We start from the raw sequence: 19,519 nt of genomic DNA on the forward strand, positions 1-19,519 counted from the left end.
ACATACTACCTAGCACGTTGAATTCAACGCACATTTTGAGAATTGGATGGCTGTAACATGTGTTTCAAATGTGTTCCTTTGAAGACAAGTTATACCGATTTTCTGAAAGGTAAGCTGTGTGTGGTTTTGGTTATAGAGCAGTATCGTGACAATATATACGTCAATGTGTTGGGGTCAACAGAACTGTACATTAGATTAAGTTGATGAAACCAATGGTCAGTTTAAAATTTATCGATCGAAAACGTAGCGCAATTGCTAAAAATCGCCTTTTTTAGAAAAAGCAAGCCGGCGTTAGTTACCGTTTTTGGTTAAAACTAGAAATTATTAAACCCTCTACTAATCAGTGGTAGCTCTTATGTAAACCCATGCTGAGAAAGTCTGCTGTGTACAAAGAGAAGATGCGATATCTTTATGGTGTTGGTTTCATCGACTCTTTTAAGGGTCAAAATGGCCAGCCAAAGTGCTATGTCGGAAGGTTGCACCTCCTAAAATCTTCACCTCCGGGCTAGCTTGACATGCGTTCACAGGAGGCGCTGCGCAGAAGTTTTTTATAGTTTTTAAGTGAAAGTGTAATGCGACCTGCTGGGGTAGCAGTTGGGCCAACTGTTGTATTTCCGTTGGCTAGAAACCAACTTTGTGTTGAAAGTCAAATTGGTCCCTTTGTGCTCTTGCGGTAGCATTTCGTTTGATAACTATTTTACTTATCAAAACAACGCAATCAACGAACAAAATTGCGCCTTAGTAATATTGGCAAGATATTTAAGTATGATTATTTAATTCCAACATTTTTATACAAATACCGGTATTACATTTTCTTGCACAATAGTGGCTGAATTTCTCTCATCAGAAGCAAAATTACAGACTTTCTAAAAACGTCACGTTGATGTCAGTAACAAGTGCGTGGTAGATTTAAACAAAGGAACTATATTTTATATTAACGATATTGCTCTGTGTATTCACGCAGATTGATGGCGCGACAAACTGCGCAATGAAGCGATCATCCTCAGACGAAAATGACGTCACAGATGACGCGAAGCGCTCGCGGGAGAATTTAGCGGAAGGTTTGGACATACGCTATTTCAGAGCAAAGCTCTTGCAATAAAGTATTCTAAGCAACCTGTCGTTGCGCGTATTCGCCGTGCGGGTCGCTATCGTATTTTACAGCTTGGCGTTAACGTTCTCCCCGAAGGGCGTTGGTGTGTAATTGTTGCGCCAAAGAGCAGTATGAGATCGTTCCGTGAAGTGGTAAATGATGTATTATCACCTTCAGCTGACTCCCCTGTGCTAAATCGTTTCTGGATTATGGTTTGCGCTTGGACTGGCAAAGGAGTGTGTAGATTAGTCTGTCAGCGGTCAACGTCTGTTTCACAGCCAACAGATAAAATCGCGAGCTTTAATAGGACAGAGTGTTCAGGGCCAATAGAGTTATTGGCAGCAATGTGACTTTAAACAAGTCCAAGTTGCAATCAGACTTTGTAGAAACAGTGCTTTAGTAAAGCAATATACACTTGTTACTGCGGTATCCATACAAGGACTAAACAAAATCGATAATTCAAGTGAGCTGAACAAACAATGTACAGAAAATTGAGGCAAACTTACAAAATATTTATGCGATAATGGTTCAGTCATCTGCGATTACCACATTGTCGTGATGTATGGTAATTTTCAACAGATTTATATCACAGAAAAACGTGTCAGAACAAAGCAGTATCGCGGCAACACATTTGAAGGTCGAATTCGTGCCATACTGTGTTGGCTTGTACTTTGTACAGTGGCCAAAATAATTATCATGGCTGGAATAGGAACAGTATTTTTCATGTCATTTTCGACAAAACTGTGCTGTAAGCCAAGTATTTTTGCTGTATGCTAGCTTATAAGTTGCTGATTGTTTTCACGTGAGTCTCAAATGAAGTGAATGTGAAAACACTGAGTGAGTATTGGTTGGGAGGTTAGTAAAGTTACAGGCGATTATGACGTGTGATGTCTAATAACAGCTTTTGCTTCGTCATCAAAACTAAACTGCGACCAGGAACTCATATAATTGCATCACAAATGGCCTTTTCTTCGAACGCCATTACTCAGTGGCACATGACTCGCAGCAACTACGACAGTGGTATCGCCTACGTCAACATTAAAGTGAGGAGAACGTGCCGTGACGCTCCCGTCGAACGTGACGTAACTTTGCGCCAAACCATGCGTGACGACTCTGACACTAAAAGTCCAACTAAGTTATTTCCTTACTAACATGAAATAAAGGTAGCCTTTCAAGAATTTAGGTTGTTTTAAGTGCACACTAGGGTTTGCAAACGCCTTCTTAGCAAAATGAAGGGTCAGTTTAGTGCTAAACAGTCATCCGGCGACATCGATTCTCAATTACTTGCGGCGAAATGAATAGTGATAAATTGACACTGTGTGACGCTTCGGGACGCATTGTGACGTCACGGGACACAGCGACGGGTAGGCTGGGTTTCTTGAAACAAAGAAATTGTCAGCAAGAAGTCCGATTCTACCGGCGTTTCGCAAAGAAATTAGTTTTAACTGCGAAAACGGCTGCCTTTGCAGTACTGAGTTACTTTTTCAGTTTGGTTTGTTGTGTTTTTGACAAAGGATTCGGCCTTTTAACAATATTGAGGAAGTTTGTCTAAAAAATGTCTGTATTATGGGTATGTGAACTTCTGTAACTTATTGTCATCAGTGTGTATATTTGTGAGACTCAAATTGTAAGTTGTTATAGGCCTATATCTCTTTTAGGCAGGATTTTTATCAGTAGTTGTAGTTTCCTAAGCGAAAGCCTCGTACTGGCAAGTCAGTTATGTAACAAGAACAAAATTTAGGTTGGTCATTGATTCTGTAGTAAGATTGTTGCCTTCAACATACTAGTTTGTCTACATGATAATACTTGTTATTTGTTGATGTAATATATTTCTTTGGAATTTGTCATCTTCAATGTCATTATACTTATTCCCTTTAGTTGTTGTCAGCTGTCTTGTAACAAAGATTTTGCCTGCATTTGTATGATTATGTTAACAAAAAAATCTTTGAGTTAACTAATTTGTTGATCAAACATTTTGACTTATTTTTTAACTGACATCCTAACCGATGCTATTAAAATTGTGTGTTGTTTGGCAAAAGCCTTATGTAAAGTTGTGTTTTATTTTTTATACATGTTATTTTAATGATACATGTTGACTGTGCATCAAGCCGACAGTTTTTAGTAACTGTTCCCTTGGCCTCAAGTAATCATAGTGTATATGTGGGTGGTAAATACTGTCTTTTGATACTTTAAACTATAAAACGAACAACAAATTATCAACAGCTTAAATTTTTTAAAAAATATTTGTTCGATTCTCTCCAAAGTTTGTGCCGGTTTTCATACTCCTGATTACGTTAATAATGCTTATTGGTGTTCTGTAAAAAAATAACTTAAAGCAGTCCAGTGAGCAAGGTTTCCAATTTTCTTTAGTGTTGCAAATTTGCTTCAAAATCGTATAACTTCAAAATCAGTTTAAAATACTAAAAACAATGATTTATTTTGTCTTTGTAATTATTTATGTATTTACTATAGTTAATACTTGGTAAAAAAAATATAAAAAACGCAAAAAATGGTTACAAACCCTGTTACAAAATTGCTATAGTTACCAAACAGTGCATATTGTGTAACCATTTTACCTGAATTCATTTTTGCATACAATTTAATTTAATTTGCTGTGATGTGAATTATTATTGATAAATTTTTATGGGACCAGTAAGCTTTTAAACAGGTCTACACCAAATAATCACCCCGCTGGGTCAGCCATTCAGTTCGTAATATTTCGATTTGGTATATACCTTGTTTAAATTATTATCTGTGTATTCTGTACAGAACAGTTAGAGACACTTTGTGTAGCGTACAAATAGACAGGTTTTGTTTCTGCAATTTATTGTTTTGTTTATCATTGCCACCTGAATTCCTTGGGACTTGCTGGTCAACAATAAAGGTTTGTAAAATGTGTTTCTCTCGACTTTTAGGTATATGTGATTTGAAAGTTATTTCTTGTTTTGCTGGTTTTGTATTCCATCAACTAACCATAATATATGTTAAATAATCATCAAAGAAGAATATTGGGTGTATAGATGTATTTTGATTGATAGTTTACATTTATATAAATCAATTAAAAAAACTATATTTTGGGCGGTTTGTAGTGTTCAGTAATAATCAGGGATATTTTTATTGCTGTGAAATACCGAACTGAAAACTGTATTATGTACTTCGTACACGGAAATGTTTTAATAGAATTATATGTGACAAAATTGTCTTTTTTGCCTAAAATGGCATTTAAGTGTGGTTACACATATTAAATAACTTGAAGTTTTTAATTTGTTTAAACTGTTTGTTCCTCTTTTGTGGATAGAATCAAATGTCCCAATCTTGTAATGTATACTTTAAATTGTTGTGTTGTATGATAATTTTTTTGTCATTTGAATCAAATTTCTGCATATTTGTTTATCTTACAAATTGTGGTATGCATAAGGTTTGCTTTAAACGTCACACATCAATACCACCCAACAAATTTTGGAAGGTTGTCACTTACTGTCTAGTCCGATTCTGACATTTTCAAACATATAATAGATTGTGACACTCTTATGTTTGTGCAGAAATGGAAGGTCCAAGTCAGTCAAGTCAAGCACAGCGATGCAGAAACGGCTGTGGATTTTTTGGAAACCCCAAAACCGATGGAATGTGTTCTATTTGTTATAAAGACACAGTACAGAAAAAGAATAATTCTGGACGAAAATCACCAGGTACAAACTGCCTGAAGTTGTGTATAATGTTAACATTGACTTGTGTGGAAAAATAATCATCTTTTCATGATTTTAACAGGTTTTTGATGTGATGTGTTTGTTCGTATTCACGCGCATTCATTTGTTTCTTTTTAAACATAAATATCAGCGTTAAATATCAAACACATTGAAATTGCTGCTTGTTGACAAATTTTTTAGAAATTCCTTTGGCGAAGCAGACTTTTCTGTTTAAGTAGCTCTTCATTTGAATAATATAAACTTGCCATTACATGACTGATGGTGAAATGTTGCAGTGACTCATGTGCTATCCTCAATAACCATTTTTCATGATTTTTGTTCGAGCTTGGGTATTTTGAATGCAGTTATCTAAATATTGCCAGAAATTCACTTCCTTGTTCACAGCTGTAGCAATTCGTAACTTGGCTATTTAACTAGCAACATTATTGAAAGTCACACCAAAGCTGCACTGAAGAGACCTATCAGCTCCAAACAGTGTCCTTTATGCAGTTAACTTTAAAAAATATCATTGGCTCCATTGCTTATACCTAGTAACTTTGTTGCCAGGTTACAGTTGTTTGTTTCTGTGTAAATGTGCTTTTTTGGTGATACAAATTGACTCTTGATTGTTTATAACAGTGTCATTTAGCTATTATTTTGCAAATTTCAAACCTCAATTAGCCACAATTAAGCACTTGCCTCGAAACTGACTTAGCGTTATTATAGCATGCTGTGCTTGTCGTTACTCAAAAGTGGATGTAAATACCTGTGGTGTAATTTGCCGACTTCAGACACTGATACCATCTTTGCCACTTTTTGTGGGTTTTTAACAATGTCCAAGGTAATGCCAAGTAATTTGTGAGCAATGGCTTATGAGCAGGTTACTTGGTTTTCCTAATTCTTTTTTCGTAAAATTGAGAAAGACGTTTTACACATAGGACATAACTGGGTGGCACTTCACACAAGAAGTGGTGCAACATACTGGAGTGGACAGCCTGTGCCCCAGGCAGTACTCTGTGCTACCATGATAAATTATTTAACTGGTAAACACTGTAATTTACTGCTAGCACTGCAGTGCTGGGTGATAGCAAGGTCCTCCGGGCAGTACTGGTACAGTTTGTTTATTCAGCAAATATGTGCATGCGTGCCTGGCAGCTGATGTAAATGCCTGTCATTGACTTTCTTTGGTTCCAGTTTAAAGATCTGTTTTATGTACAGTCGAAACTTATCTTACCCACTGAGACCATTTAATTCCTTTTTTTTCTGAACAATATTTGTCAATGTTAAGGATTTTTTTGTTGCTTGTTGTTGGGCACATTCAGTCCAAGTTTTAAACGTTTTTTTTATGAATTAATTATCAAGAAAATAAAGTGCAACATAAACTATAGTTTGTTTAACATGAAATGAACGGAAAAATCAAAATGTTATTCATCCACTTTTATGAATGCTGATCATGTGAATAATTTCATGATTCAAGTAGTTAATGTTTAGATTATCATTGTCTGTGTGTGATTATAAAGTGTAAAAACATCAGGTTTTAAAAAGCAAAGGTTGAATATTAGCTGCTGTATTTTCTTTCCATCTGTGTTAAGAAAACATCATGTCTCAAAAGAAACAGATCTCAGTTGGTCCTACAGTAAGAGATGTTTTGAACTAAAAACAATTTCGTTTTGTGTGCCACATCTTTATGCAAGTAGTTCTTCTGTTTAGTAAATACCTCAATCTCCATATGTATGCTAATTTGTAAATTGTATATACTTCTGTTTTTACAGGCATCACCCACGTCGCAAGCAAACCTGTAGAAATGTCAACCAGGTAGGCTTTTAGTTTGTACACAGTTCCCACTCCCAGCATTATCCATTCATTAACAGTGCAATACGCTGTAATTGTGTTTTTAAGGCGAAACTTTTTCCGGTTACATGCCATTGACAAACAAAGTAACTGTGCAATGCCAGAGGTGTCACATGTCACACTATAGGCATAACAGTTGGCCAGCAAATGTGCCACTGTTGTTATGACAAAGTCTGCAAACAGACTAACTGTAACTGGATTGCTAGTATTGGGGTCAATCCCCAATCCAGACAGCCATGGACTCAGAAGTATTGACCAGAAATTCTGCCTTCGAAGGCTTTTTGCATTCAGTATGTGAAACAATATTGATTGTCAATAAATCCTTCTGTACAGCTTGATTTCACAGTGCTGCCTGTAGTTTTGTTGTTTTCAAGTCTGCAATTTTTTACCAACCCTGCACTTCACACTTATTTTTTATTTAAAGTTGAGACTAAAAATGCAGAATGTTTCCTGCAAGTCTGTTCTTACATGTTTTTGATAAGCTAGTTTTTTGTTACCTTAATTCCAAATAACGAGTTTTGTAAAGTATTTTCTCTTCTTTAATAGCCCCGTGACAAGCAGAAATGAAGTGGCCAACTCAATGGCTTCCCTTGCAACAAGTGATATCCCAGTAACCTCGATCAGGTAACACCACCTAATTGCATGACACACTACAGTTAAGTTCACTATTGCCAAACCAAGAACTTTATGCCCTATTCATCACCTAACCTATGCTATAAACCAGTTACCTTAACCAAAGCCCTAAAAGCATCATTTTTGTGGCTCAATCATTATGGTAAAAAAATCAATGCCCTTTTAAATGGAACAGACAAAAATTGCTTTCACTTTAAATTGCTCTGTGTAATTTTGTTGCATCTTTTTGAAACTCTCTAAGGTTTTATTTTAAACTAGTGTTGTTTTTCTGAGTCTTCGTTTGAACTTTCTGATACATGGTTTCACATTGGGCTCTCACACTAAAAAAGAAAATCACGGCTATAAAATTTTGTTATTACGCGCATCATAAAGTAATAAAAAGGTAAACTTTTTTGGTTCAATAACCAATATGGATCCTATACTTCTCAACAGGAATGATAGGTTTCTTTCAGATGTGTTATTTTCTGTTAGTCAATATTCTGAAAACTTTAACAAACCCACCTGTAAAAATAAGTTATCTTGTTAGGGGCATTTCGTAGCCAAGCAACCTCGTTTCTAATCTATCCTATCAAATAGTAGTTCATTTGCTTACCCTCAATTTTATTGCAGCCCGATCAAGGGCAGCAAACCGATGAGTTCGCCCATTGCCATTCCATCTGCTACAAATCCCAATATATCCCTTACATCCCCTTCACCAAAGGTAAGACCACTTCCCGCTACAATCCTCATCTGTTTTTTGTTTTTTTTATATTATAGTGGTGTTTTATATGTATATGTAGTCACCAGTATGTTTGGGCTGTAGAACTTTATGGTAACTTGTAACTTGCATAATACAGTATGTGGTGCAAGTTTGCCGCGTCCTTGTGGTTATGTAAAACTTGTTTTAGAGGCATGTTAACCATTGCTTCCTACCTGTTGGCCGTGATTTAATGCTTACATAGGTAATCAATTTCTAGTTATTTTTCACATAACCTGATGTTCCCATACAGAATTCCCATGAATTATCAGTTAGTTCTAAGCAAAAACTTTTGTTGTAAAGTTATGCAAGTTTTTACATAACGGTAGTGATGCATTGGGGTTTTGTCAACTTACATAACATTCCAGTGTACAGCAAAAAAGGTGAATGAACACTGTCACATGCTAACCTAAAAACTTCCCCTTTAAAACCCCCTTCACAGGGAAGTTAACTGTCCCTGGTATATGTTTAAAAAGTTTTGCGTACTTGGCTTGTTTTTTGTTCAACACGGGAGCAACAGTTTCATGCTTATTTTATTGTACAGAATTCCAGCTTTGACGAAGCGGGTACCTCGCTAGATGATAGCCAAGCCTCACCATCAAAACCCAAGAAAAACCGCTGTGCTTCTTGCAGAAAGAGGCTCGGCCTAACTGGTATGAATTTTTCATCAGTTAAATTTAATTTTGCCATAAGATATACTGTTTCGGTTTCAAGCAGTAGAAGAAAATTGAAAAAAAATAGATGCTATTGAATTAGCTGGCAATTGAAACAACCTATTTGCTTCCATCTTTTCATGTTAACCAAACATGTAAAGCAATAATTGATGCTCTTTGGCTTTTAATTAATATTAGTGTTTTTGATGTTTCCAATCTGTTTATTCAATCCTCGAAATGGCATTTGCTCGACCATTAAAAAAGTTTTTATCCAACGCAAAAAGTGCAATTCCTAGTTTGACTGATCAGTGATTTTCCGGTTTTAACAGGGTTCAACTGCCGTTGCGGGAAGGTTTTCTGCGGCCTCCACCGATACTCTGACCAACACCAATGCGAGTTCGACTACAAGGCCGACGGCCAAGCCAAAATCCGAAAAGAAAACCCGGTCATAGTCGGCGAAAAAATTAACAAAATCTAAACAAAGGAAAAAAACTCCCTAATTTTTACACGCGCCCCCGTAAAAAACCCTTACCCTTCTTATTTTGTCTTCTTAACCCCCCTCTTCATGATTTTTCGGGCTTTCGCACGGGTGCGCGTGGCTTTTTTTACGCCCGATAGAAAATGAACGCGAATAATAAACCTCGCGCATGTATTATCATTATTGTTATACCCTGTTGTCTTCGATGCTTACGATATGATTCTGAATTTTTTCGGCTCGCAAAAACGCACAGCGCGTATTATGAGGGAGTTGCGAAAAAAACAACACCGGCACCTGCAAGATGGTCGCTAACCAGTACTTACCGTTATTTATTTTTAGTGTCTTATAAGAGGCCGGTTAGCTGGCCCAGCGCGCAGGTGGACTTTCCCCGCACCCCTGTCCGTTTTTAGCTGTTTAATTTTGATTTCTATGTCGTCGTTTTGTTTGCCTGGTGTGCCGATAGGGTGGTTGGGCTTAGAACGGACCGTGTCAACGTCCCTTAAACTGAATGGTCCCCTTTTTTCTTTCGTTGTACGGCTGAAATATGCTTCCTTTTCTTTGCATGGTCGCGTCCCCCGCCTTTTGGGCTAGGATAATGATTTTATTCTGCATAGCGTGTTTGTTATTGTTCGTTCGTCTCCTTCTTCGTTTCTATATGTACAGGCCCCGCCACCCCAAAAGCACGTATTCCGTACCTTGATTACCCGGAAACCAATCAAAATTAATCCAAGATAGCATCCGCCCCTTAATGTTCCACTGCACCCGCGGTTCGAAACACACAAGTACAGAAAACATACGGCGCGTTTCGACCCGTCGACCCGCGTGACGTAAAGCCGCGTCACTTGTGACATCATAATTGCATGTACAGCGAGCGTGTGTATGGAGATGCTGAATACAATACGTGTAGAACAAAAGGCGTCCTCTGTGTTCTTGTCCAGTTGAAGATAGTATCCCAGTCAACTTTTCAATTACAGCAACAATTAGGGCAATATTTAACTAAGATTTTTACGGTTTCTGGTATGTGGGGATTTAAATTACCCAATCTGATTCTGTAATTTTTTGCTGATCTTCACTACGTACCAGAAATTAGATAAGTTTTGAGCAGTTGTCATTTAACAAGGCTCCGTCAGCGTATGCAGAAAATCAAATTGCGACGCAAATGTGGACTGGAGAATTCGGTTACGAATTTCTTCAAACCCGAAAATCCTGGCCCGGTTGAAAATGCGTGTAATATTCTTTGAATAATATTGTTAGTTTTGACAGGTAGAGAAACGCAACAGTAGTTTTTTCAAAATCTCTTATTTTCTTTTACGTTCACCAAAAAAACGCATCGAGCTGTCGCCAACCATTGTTACCGAACAGTTGCATGGTCACCGAACATGTGTAATTTTTCGTCAATACAAAACGAAATGCTTTCTTTTTCAGTGGGTTTGTCATGTCGTGCTAAACACGTTGCGAACATGAGGTTTTCAGGCTTGGCAGCCTAGCTGGATCAGCAACTTGTACCTGACGTTTAATAAATCAAGCTCCCGGTAAGGTTTGAACTCACTACCCTGGGCTAACTAGGTCCAACGCTCTACCAACTGAGCGACAGGAGGTCAGTGGTTTCACGGGGTATATTATGGCCAAGGTACGCTGGTGCGCTTTAACGCATATTCAATTCTTTTTTTTGATTATAAATATATTAAAGACCTATCTTCCAATGTAAAAGTAGTCAAACTACAGCACAAACACTCGCATTCGAGTGTTCCAAAAAGTTACGCAATCCGCTGTTTATGGAACGATTCGCGCAAATATGGGTGTTCGTATCAAGAAAAGATCGACCACAATGAACCTGAATTTACCAACGGTAAATGGAGGAATTCCCCTCAAATTTTCGACCCATCCAACTATGGTACGAAATACTGACGTTATACCGGGCTATGAGGAACCCATGCAAGGCGGCTGCACAATCACTTGAGAGTCGAATTTCCTGAAACTATTGCGTTCATTTTGCTCGGAAGTAATTTATGATTATGAAATTGAGACTGACTGCCAAAGTTAAGAACGTTTTTAATGATGATACCAAACTAAGATTCTTTGTATTTATCAATCAGTTGCAAATGTATTTAGTGGTCACTTCACTTTAGTTTGAAAATCTGCTATAACGATTTTTTGAAATTACTAAATCGATACTTGCATATGCCCATGCATATATTCCCCACTGTCATATTGGAAACCACAGTCCAGAAAAACTGCTGATTTGTTCAACAACACAGAAACCAAAAAAAGGGAAACAGGTGGGGGTCAATACGAAGGTAAATACAGGAATTGATTCGCGATTCCACAATCCGTCAATATCGCCACCTGGCAGTAGAAGCCGACATAACAAAGCTCTTTGCGACGCTTTCGCCAATTCTCATGGTCACTTAGAGGTCAGACTTTATGTAACAAGCCCGCCACGTCACAACCCAGCCTGCACGGTCAAATTATTCAGTTTTTTGATGAGCTCGTGGATTTTGTCACCCCTGCAACACAAAAAAAGGATCTTAAATAAGAAACCTGTGCGTCCTTTTTTACATAAGGTACTTTAGCATCAAGAGAATTTGATTCAGGTTATGCAATTTCAGCACCACCTAACACCAGTAAACTAAAGCATAAGGCAAGGTTTAATCGATTTTTTTTTAGATATCACGCCGTTTTAGGTGTTTGGTGAAGCAGTAAACCTTTTGTTTGCTACTCCACATTTTTGATTGTGATGCACTACTACGACTTTTATTCTTACTTATGCTAAGTAATTGGACCCGAATAATTTCAATAAATTCGCTTCTGGCTATATGTAACCTACCTACTTTTGTTTTATTATCTCTGGGTTACATAACATGTCACTTGTAACCTTGCAATGCGACATAGGTCGGCCACCCCTGGGTTAAACGTCTATGGGTCTGGATAGGGGATTGTTAACAATAAACTAAATGGCACGCGAGACGTACAAATAATACTTACTGGTCGATAATATTTTGTTTGAAATGATCGACTTGCACAGAGTGACTTGAACTTCCACCGCCAGCGGTAGGGTTTAAACCACCCTGGTTGGCCTTGGTCAACTGCTTCGCTTGATACTCATGCTTTACTTTGAGCTGCTTGATGCGGTTGTCGGTTTGCTGCAGTTTGTCATTGATAGATTTTAATTCCTTGCCCATCGTCACTTCTGCCTGTAATGTAAAAGTATTGGTGTGATATTGGCCATTAGTGAGTACGCTGAAATAACTGAACGTTTACATCAGTTGTTTTCAAGCTAGCAACGTCTGTTCCTGGGGTTCGAGAAATGGTTAGTGATTTTATAAGGATGTTAACTTTAATGAAGGTTAAAAATCACTGGCGTAATTGGATATGGTGAACTAATAAAAAAACACAAAAATTTTGGAAGAAATAAATTATGATTTGGAAATCAAGGTCTTTGAGGCGTAATCCAAACCCTAGTTTTGTGCAAAAGCGTGCAGTTTTAAAAACTTTTATATTTTTTCTTGATATTGTACATGAAATGGATCTAAATTTTTAGCCTATGGTTCCAAAATAAATAATCATCACAATAATTTAGTATTTTTTTTTCAAACAAAACAAAATAAAAAACAAGATTACACATCTTCTAAATGCAACTACAAAAAACATTTAACATGATTGATAAAAATATGCTGTCTTGTATGCTATATTCAAAATTACAGACTTACCCTTGACAAGACAGGATCACGATCCTTTATCAACTTGGTGACTTTCTCCAAGCGCGCCATAAGCATGTCCTGTTTATCTTTACATTCTTCATATTCTTCAGCGATGCTCTCCGCGCCCGCAGTTAGACTCCCTCTACAAGTGGAATTATTTTCAAATGTAAAAATACCACAGTTTTTGGTGAAAATTAACAATGTAAGTCCCAACAACATGGATGAGTGATATTGGTATGGTAAAAACTGCATAAGGTACACCGAGCCTTTTTTTTTACTCTTTAACATCAGATAATCTTAATGATCACATTTAACCCTATATGGTATGTATTATTAGAACATTTGAAAACTTTCTTTCACAATCTTCAAAAAGTGGAAATATACAATACAAAAACTGTTTTTTTTTTATAACACAAACACAGTCCTAGGAATCTACCTTAAACCATCCAATTCCTCCAAATCTTCCAGTTGTTGTTGCTTTTGATCGTTTAAAAGGGCAACTCGACGGAGGATGGCATCCTGTGCCAATTTTTGCTTTAGAAGATATTCACTGCGCAAAATTTGCGTCGCCCTGGTAACAAGCTGTAGACACTCACGCTCACTAGAGGCATTGTTCCAATCCCCGGCCCTAGGAAATTTGTGTAGGTTGCAAAAACAAACATATGCATACAGTGTATAAATTGTCGCACTCCTTTGATGTTTCTTAGTTTACTGTTTACATAAATCAAATAACCAGTGTTAGAAATGCTTTTCGATTAAACAAAATAATTTAATAACTAATATTTGTAATGTAATGAAAAAAATAGGCACCTTATAAGTGGTTGGGAGAGATCCCGCTTCAACAGAGAGCGGACATGTGATTCAAAATCAGTATCTCCAACCCGCTTTAGTGGTGACCCCGTCTCTGCATCATCATCCTGCTGAGCAGAGAGTAGAGGTGGTGCTTGTCCTACATGGGTGCTCCTGTCATAAATAGAGTTTGGAGATTTGTTTTATGTTGCAATGAATGAGAAGCAACATTTGTTGACAAGTGGCTGATGTTGTTGAATCAATGTTTCTCAAAAATGAATGAAAAATAGATTCATGGTTTTCAAAAGCTATGTGACTAACAAGAATTCCGACTGAAATTATAAACACACAATTACGAAGGTGTATTTATTCCAACAACAGAGAACATATTTTCCGTAAAACTAACCCAGACTCTTACAAGTAATTTTAAAATTTCAATTCGGCATTTGCCATATAATTTGCAAAACTAACTTACATCAATGGTAGAGAGGTACATTGGCCATCTGCTGTTAGACATAATAATGCAGGTCCAAACAGGGGATCGCTGGCAATGCTGAAACCTTTTATGAAGCATGGTGGTGCTGAAGATGTGCTTTTAGTACACAGGATGTGCTCAACAACGCAAGGCTCATCCTGCAAAATTGTTTTAACCAACACATGGGTCTAAAAAATACTTTACTACAAAATAAAACAGGCATATTCGTTTGTATTTGTTGTCTTTGGAAATGCATTTGTATGTAAGTGCAACACAACAGCCTGTCTGGGTACCTTGGTTCGGCAATATCAAAGTATTATAAACAGGCCAGCAAAATTTAACTACACTTACTGTAGTCCCCATGTATTAAAATCAAGATCAAACAGGCATCATTTAGGCAATTTGCACGCATTGTTTTCTAATAGTTCTACAGATAAATCAAGGAATATGTCAAATACAAAGTTGCAGCGTGATACCTGGGTGAGGTCTTGTGGCAGGCCATTGTTTTCATCATCACCCATTTGCAGAAATTCATCCATTTTTATCAGCCAGGGGAGGGCGATAGAGTGCACCCCAACAGATGTGCAACAGTGATAACGGGAAGGCAAGACTGGATCTACAAAAAATTAAACCACTGACATCACAATCTCATAAAAAATCTTACAGCTGTAAGCAATAGACAGACAGGGACACTATTAAGACCTATGCAGCTTAGTGACTGGTGATTGTTTGCAAGCTAAATAGCCAGACGAAGACTTGTGGTGGCTCTCACCTATTTGGTACCAAACTAGATTATATTTAAACAAACAAATTTTTACACATAATATAATATACATTCGTATTATAATAAACACACAAGAAAATGTTTGAAAACAAAAAAAACATGTGTACAACAACTGTTTAAAACAGAATACCTCTAAACAAATCAATGAGATGATTTTCAACGTCATCTTCCATAGTCAAGTCCATTTCCAACTCAACTGTCTCGTAAACATACAGTGTTGGTGGAGTGAGATCGTCGAGGATGTTTTTTATGCGGGTGGATCTTGACCGTAGAGACTGTGATAATTGAAGTGGTCAAGTTTTAGACAAACAATTAATTTCAAAACTTGCGCATGAACAAAATCAAATTTTTGCATGTCCAGTATAAAACAATGCAAAAAAGTATACATGTGATAAATGCTTTTCATTAAGAACTATACAAATTGTGAGTCTGAACTATACAAAATGTACAGCAAAAGTATAATTTGCCAAAAGTTTTACTTCGAAATGCTCAAAAAATTGTTTTCCTAACAAAACACACACTATTTAGTTGGTAACTTCTGCAACCTGTGTATCTATCATCGTATCTTCACTGTCTCTATCATTCGTCCACAGAGCGATGCAGTGGTGGAGAGTGCCTTGGGATGTTGCTATGACAACAGTTGTCGGTGTGGTGGACATGACATGAATGGAACAGGAGTCGACGCCGTAATTATCTTCGGCTGCAGGCAACATTATCAGTGGACCCTGCAGTTTGCCTTTGCTGAACCTGCATGAAAGGCAATAGTCATTGAGTTTTAATCACGTCTAACACATTTTTCAGTATATACAGTGGCCAATCTATGGGGGGGTGTTTAGGTGTCAGAACACCCCCCTCAACATGATAGTTGGTGTATTTTAGCCTAAGCAAAACGCGATAATTTGCGTGACCAAATTCGGACACCCCCACCTCATTTTTTTTCTAGATCCGCCTCTGGTTAAATATGTTAATATTAAAGTTGTATTCAGCAGAAGTTGTTTTGCTTGCAAGACCGATATTGTGGTGGTAAGAGTTTACCACTTTTGGCAGTTTAAACTAAGGTGTCCTATCCTACTGACAATCTGTAATCAGACCCTCACCAAAATGTTGGTCACTTTATATCCATAAATAAACATAACAGCAGCAAATTAAGGACCTACCGGTTGTTGGTGAGACAGGTAAATAGCAAAAGCACATCTCCATTTCCTTGCAAGAGGTAAACAGGCTGAAGTTGCACACTTTCTGTTTGTTTGGCAAACTTTTTCTTTGGCGTATAATCAAGCGTTGCACCGAAATCAAATGCGATTACTGTTTCTCCAAGTCCTGACGTGACTGAATACCTGGTAAAATGAATTAACAGTTGGTAGGCACAGCTACAAAATAGTCAATAGGAATGGTGCAAAAACTAAATGCAATCTCAAACATACATGATGCTCGGTGACACCAATTTTTTAAATAAATTTAAAAAATATCAACACATTGCTTCGCAAGCACATAATAAAAGAGCAAACACAAATTAAATCCATTACAAATATCTATCTAAAAAATTAAAAATATAAAAGCATTTGAGGTTTCTGTAACGCAAAACTCACATAGAGAGAAGGGATATCCTTGAAGCGTTCATGGACAAGTTGTTGTCAATGGGAGAAGTCAGTTTATGTGTCTGCAATGCTGTTTGTGGGTCTGCGTGGATGTTGTAGATGCGGAATGTGTTGTCGGATGTCAAGACACAGATGTGAGGAGAGGGACTGGTTGTCATGGGATACCATGATGCTTGCACCAGTTGCACAGAAATATTTGTAACAAAAAACCTCTCAGCAATTGGAAAGTTTCTGCAAATTGAACAACACTTTGTTAACCTAAGCATCATCTTGCTTAACACAGTATTATTTGCTGATATAATCCAGATTAGTATTAAAAATTACTAAGTATTTAAGTTTTGTTTTACTTGAAAAAATAACAAAATGCAAAGCTGACATCTAGTGATATGATTGTTAACATTAGAAAGTTGCCGAAATTGAAAAAAATCTGACAGTAGGTTAGTCACCAATACTTCATTTTACAATAGGGCAGACTGCAATATTAGCGATAGAGCTGGATCGAAGCCACATAAGCTCTTGGTAAAATCTGCACTTACAACCCAGAGAACACAACTAACAATGTAGTCCTCACTTGCAGATGATGTGATCTTTTCCTCCTTCGAATTCTGCATCTTTTCCCCATCTTGGTGGAAGAGCAAGTATCGAAACTCCTCTAGCTCCTATCAAAGCCACATGTCCACCTTGTGGGCTGAACAAGATTTTATGCACTTTGAACAAGGGAGGGTTTTGGCACATCAGGACCTGCACAAACAACATACGTAGCCACAAAGTTAGTTGCACCATATTGAAAAGTTTAGAAACCAAATTTTATTATGCTTATACTTAGCTGCATATCATACATAATTTATATATGCCGAAATCTAATGCTTGAATAAAAATAACTTCTTCGTTAACAAGTTAAAGGTCAACGTTATATTCAAAATCAATTTGTTTTTGGAAGAAAATAACCTACACCAAGGCATTAAATCATGTTTTTAAACAAAGATTTGGTTACTCAGGTCAGTAATAACTATACATTCTTACCTGCACATATTCAGACTCAGGTTCATTGAGTGTCGAGCGCAAATTAGTGACAAGGAGGCAGCTTTTTGGGTCATTCCAAATAAACAAATTCCCTCCATGTATGTGTAACAGCTGTTCGGTGCCTTCTAGGTCGACTTGGTCTCTGTCACGATCACTCACATGCTCGAAGATTTGGTGGTCGGCAAGCAATCGGTTTAACTTTTGTGCACCAAACATTTCTTTTAAATTAAGTAAACATGCCCCGAGAACCTTATGGAAAAAGCAAATGTAGAAGGAGGGACATGTATGTACTGTATCGACCATTACAAAATGACAGTAATTCACATTAATAGACAATAAGGTTAGTTTGTATTTCCACAAATGTTGTTGTAATAATTATATTTTAACTGATCAATTTCAAATATATGCAAAACATGCAAATATAGACATCTAAAATCTCCAGCTTCACCAGTGAGTGTTTACTGACATCAAGACATTCACGGTTAAATAAAATTTGCCGACAGATAACAAACGTAGCTTAATTTCCCCTGTCCGAGTTGTCTGACATTTTTAAACGGATGTAATCTTTGGACATTAGGTATAGCATTGCGACAGGGTGGTTAGGGTCTGTGCCATACAGAAAAGTGAATGTGATAACAGCCCCTGCAACCATAATGGCAAGACAGGCAAGGGCCACTAACTCAACTTTCCAGTACCGCTTTGGCTTTTGTTTATGGGTTGGAAGCTGTGGCCCCCCACCACCATGTTCTCTGGAATGTGACCAATATTCAGACCAAAATGATGAGTTGATATTTTCCCTCATGCGGCGTTTTGCTCTACTAGTGCCATAGGGGTTGTGGTAGTCTGTCCACCGATCAGCGACTTTGCGTGCTTCGTCATACTGTGCATAAGGGTTTTTATAGTCGTTCGATCTCATTGGATTATGCACATGGTCACCAGCTCTCATGTTGCCAATGCCACCTTCGTGTTTTGATTTGTCGAATACACTGGAGGATACAGGCAGGCCAGCATCATATAATCTTTTTAATCTGGGTTTGCTTAAGATTGAGTATGCCTCTCTGACAGCAATAAACTCAGCCTCGGTGTTCACATTTTGGGGTGCAGAGTCAGGGTGTAACTCTTTGGATTTCATTAGAAATGCATCCCTGAGCTGTTTTGTAGAGGCGTCCCTTGATACACCAAGAGTGCTGTAGTGGTCTTGCTTGGTTTGGTCAGTTTGAACTGAGACCCAACGAAGAACATCTACTTTGCTTGGGGTAAATGCATGCCGAGGTAACAGAAATGTTCGCAACATTGTTTTGAATACATCGTACTTAAAAATGTGCATTTCTGAAAGAAAATAAAACAAAATAGATCAGACGCAATTTTAATACAACCACCAATAGAGTATGCATATAAATATTGTGGTTGCTATAGATGCATTTATTTTTGTGGTTTGTGCCTGAGAAAAGGTAATAACTTAATGCATTGGGTGGATTAAATTAATTTTTACTTGAGCAACTTTGCTGGAGTAGATGGTGTATTACAATGACATGTCCCCTGTTATAAATATATGCAGATTTAACCCATAATAATAATATATTATGGTGACAAAACATTTTGCAAAAATGCAACAAATGTTCAATACGATTTGTGCATAGTAAACGTGTCATGAATTGCCTTTACATTCAGGCACCATAATGCAGAAATACTAATTTAAACTCTACCGAATGCAAAGCAGTCGCACACAGTGAATTAAGGGCGAGTAATATGACATAAATACCAGAAAAAGTTATTTCTTTTCGATGGTATTTTGTGCATGGAGTTGCTGACTTTCGCGAAATAATTTCAAGCGCTGCTGATTGCGCAAATAAGTTGAATATTCCTGTCTCATTAATTCTTCCTCGCTTGGGCGTTCAACTGGTGCCCTCCACAAGAAACGAATGAAGAATAGCATGTGTATGATAACAATTAATAGAGTGAGAGGAATTATTTTGTATTTTAACTCTTTCCGCAGTTGACGGTTTGAAGGCATTTTTG

At 37.3% G+C, this 19,519-nt stretch overlaps 3 protein-coding genes across 4 annotated transcripts; 1 reads left to right on the forward strand and 2 right to left on the reverse strand.

Annotated features, from left to right (window-relative positions):
* The first annotated feature begins 973 nt into the window (after nucleotides 1-973).
* On the forward strand, nucleotides 974-10,052 carry LOC145905818 (AN1-type zinc finger protein 5-like). 2 transcript variants are annotated; one of them, XM_082993112.1, is made up of 7 exons: nucleotides 974-1,061; nucleotides 4,636-4,782; nucleotides 6,552-6,594; nucleotides 7,177-7,254; nucleotides 7,873-7,963; nucleotides 8,544-8,652; nucleotides 8,982-10,052. In XM_082993112.1, exons 1-7 carry the CDS (start codon nucleotides 989-991, stop codon nucleotides 9,128-9,130), a joined length of 690 nt encoding a protein of 229 aa, XP_082849238.1. In that variant the 5' UTR covers nucleotides 974-988; the 3' UTR covers nucleotides 9,131-10,052. The 2 variants fall into 2 exon arrangements, with proteins under 2 accessions (XP_082849238.1, XP_082849239.1); XM_082993113.1 differs by lacking the exon at nucleotides 974-1,061 and adding an exon at nucleotides 3,842-3,977.
* A 1,181-nt stretch (nucleotides 10,053-11,233) lies between these two features.
* Nucleotides 11,234-17,748, reverse strand: LOC145907471 (nucleoporin 88-like). Its single transcript, XM_082994874.1, has 13 exons — nucleotides 17,501-17,748; nucleotides 17,049-17,218; nucleotides 16,469-16,708; nucleotides 16,037-16,216; nucleotides 15,425-15,626; nucleotides 15,010-15,154; nucleotides 14,572-14,711; nucleotides 14,096-14,253; nucleotides 13,642-13,794; nucleotides 13,268-13,459; nucleotides 12,841-12,973; nucleotides 12,116-12,324; nucleotides 11,234-11,637 (listed from the first exon to the last, which is right to left on the reverse strand). Exons 1-13 carry the CDS (start codon nucleotides 17,714-17,716, stop codon nucleotides 11,574-11,576), a joined length of 2,202 nt encoding a protein of 733 aa, XP_082851000.1. The 5' UTR covers nucleotides 17,717-17,748; the 3' UTR covers nucleotides 11,234-11,573.
* Nucleotides 17,749-17,758: 10 nt separating this feature from the next.
* Nucleotides 17,759-19,195, reverse strand: LOC145907473 (uncharacterized). The gene has a single exon (XM_082994876.1). It carries the CDS (start codon nucleotides 18,825-18,827, stop codon nucleotides 18,018-18,020), a length of 810 nt encoding a protein of 269 aa, XP_082851002.1. The 5' UTR covers nucleotides 18,828-19,195; the 3' UTR covers nucleotides 17,759-18,017.
* Nucleotides 19,196-19,519: the final 324 nt, after the last annotated feature.

The sequence above is a fragment of the Ascidia mentula genome, chromosome 6 (genome assembly GCF_947561715.1).
Source record: "Ascidia mentula chromosome 6, kaAscMent1.1, whole genome shotgun sequence".
Classification (NCBI taxonomy): Eukaryota; Metazoa; Chordata; class Ascidiacea; order Phlebobranchia; family Ascidiidae; genus Ascidia; species Ascidia mentula.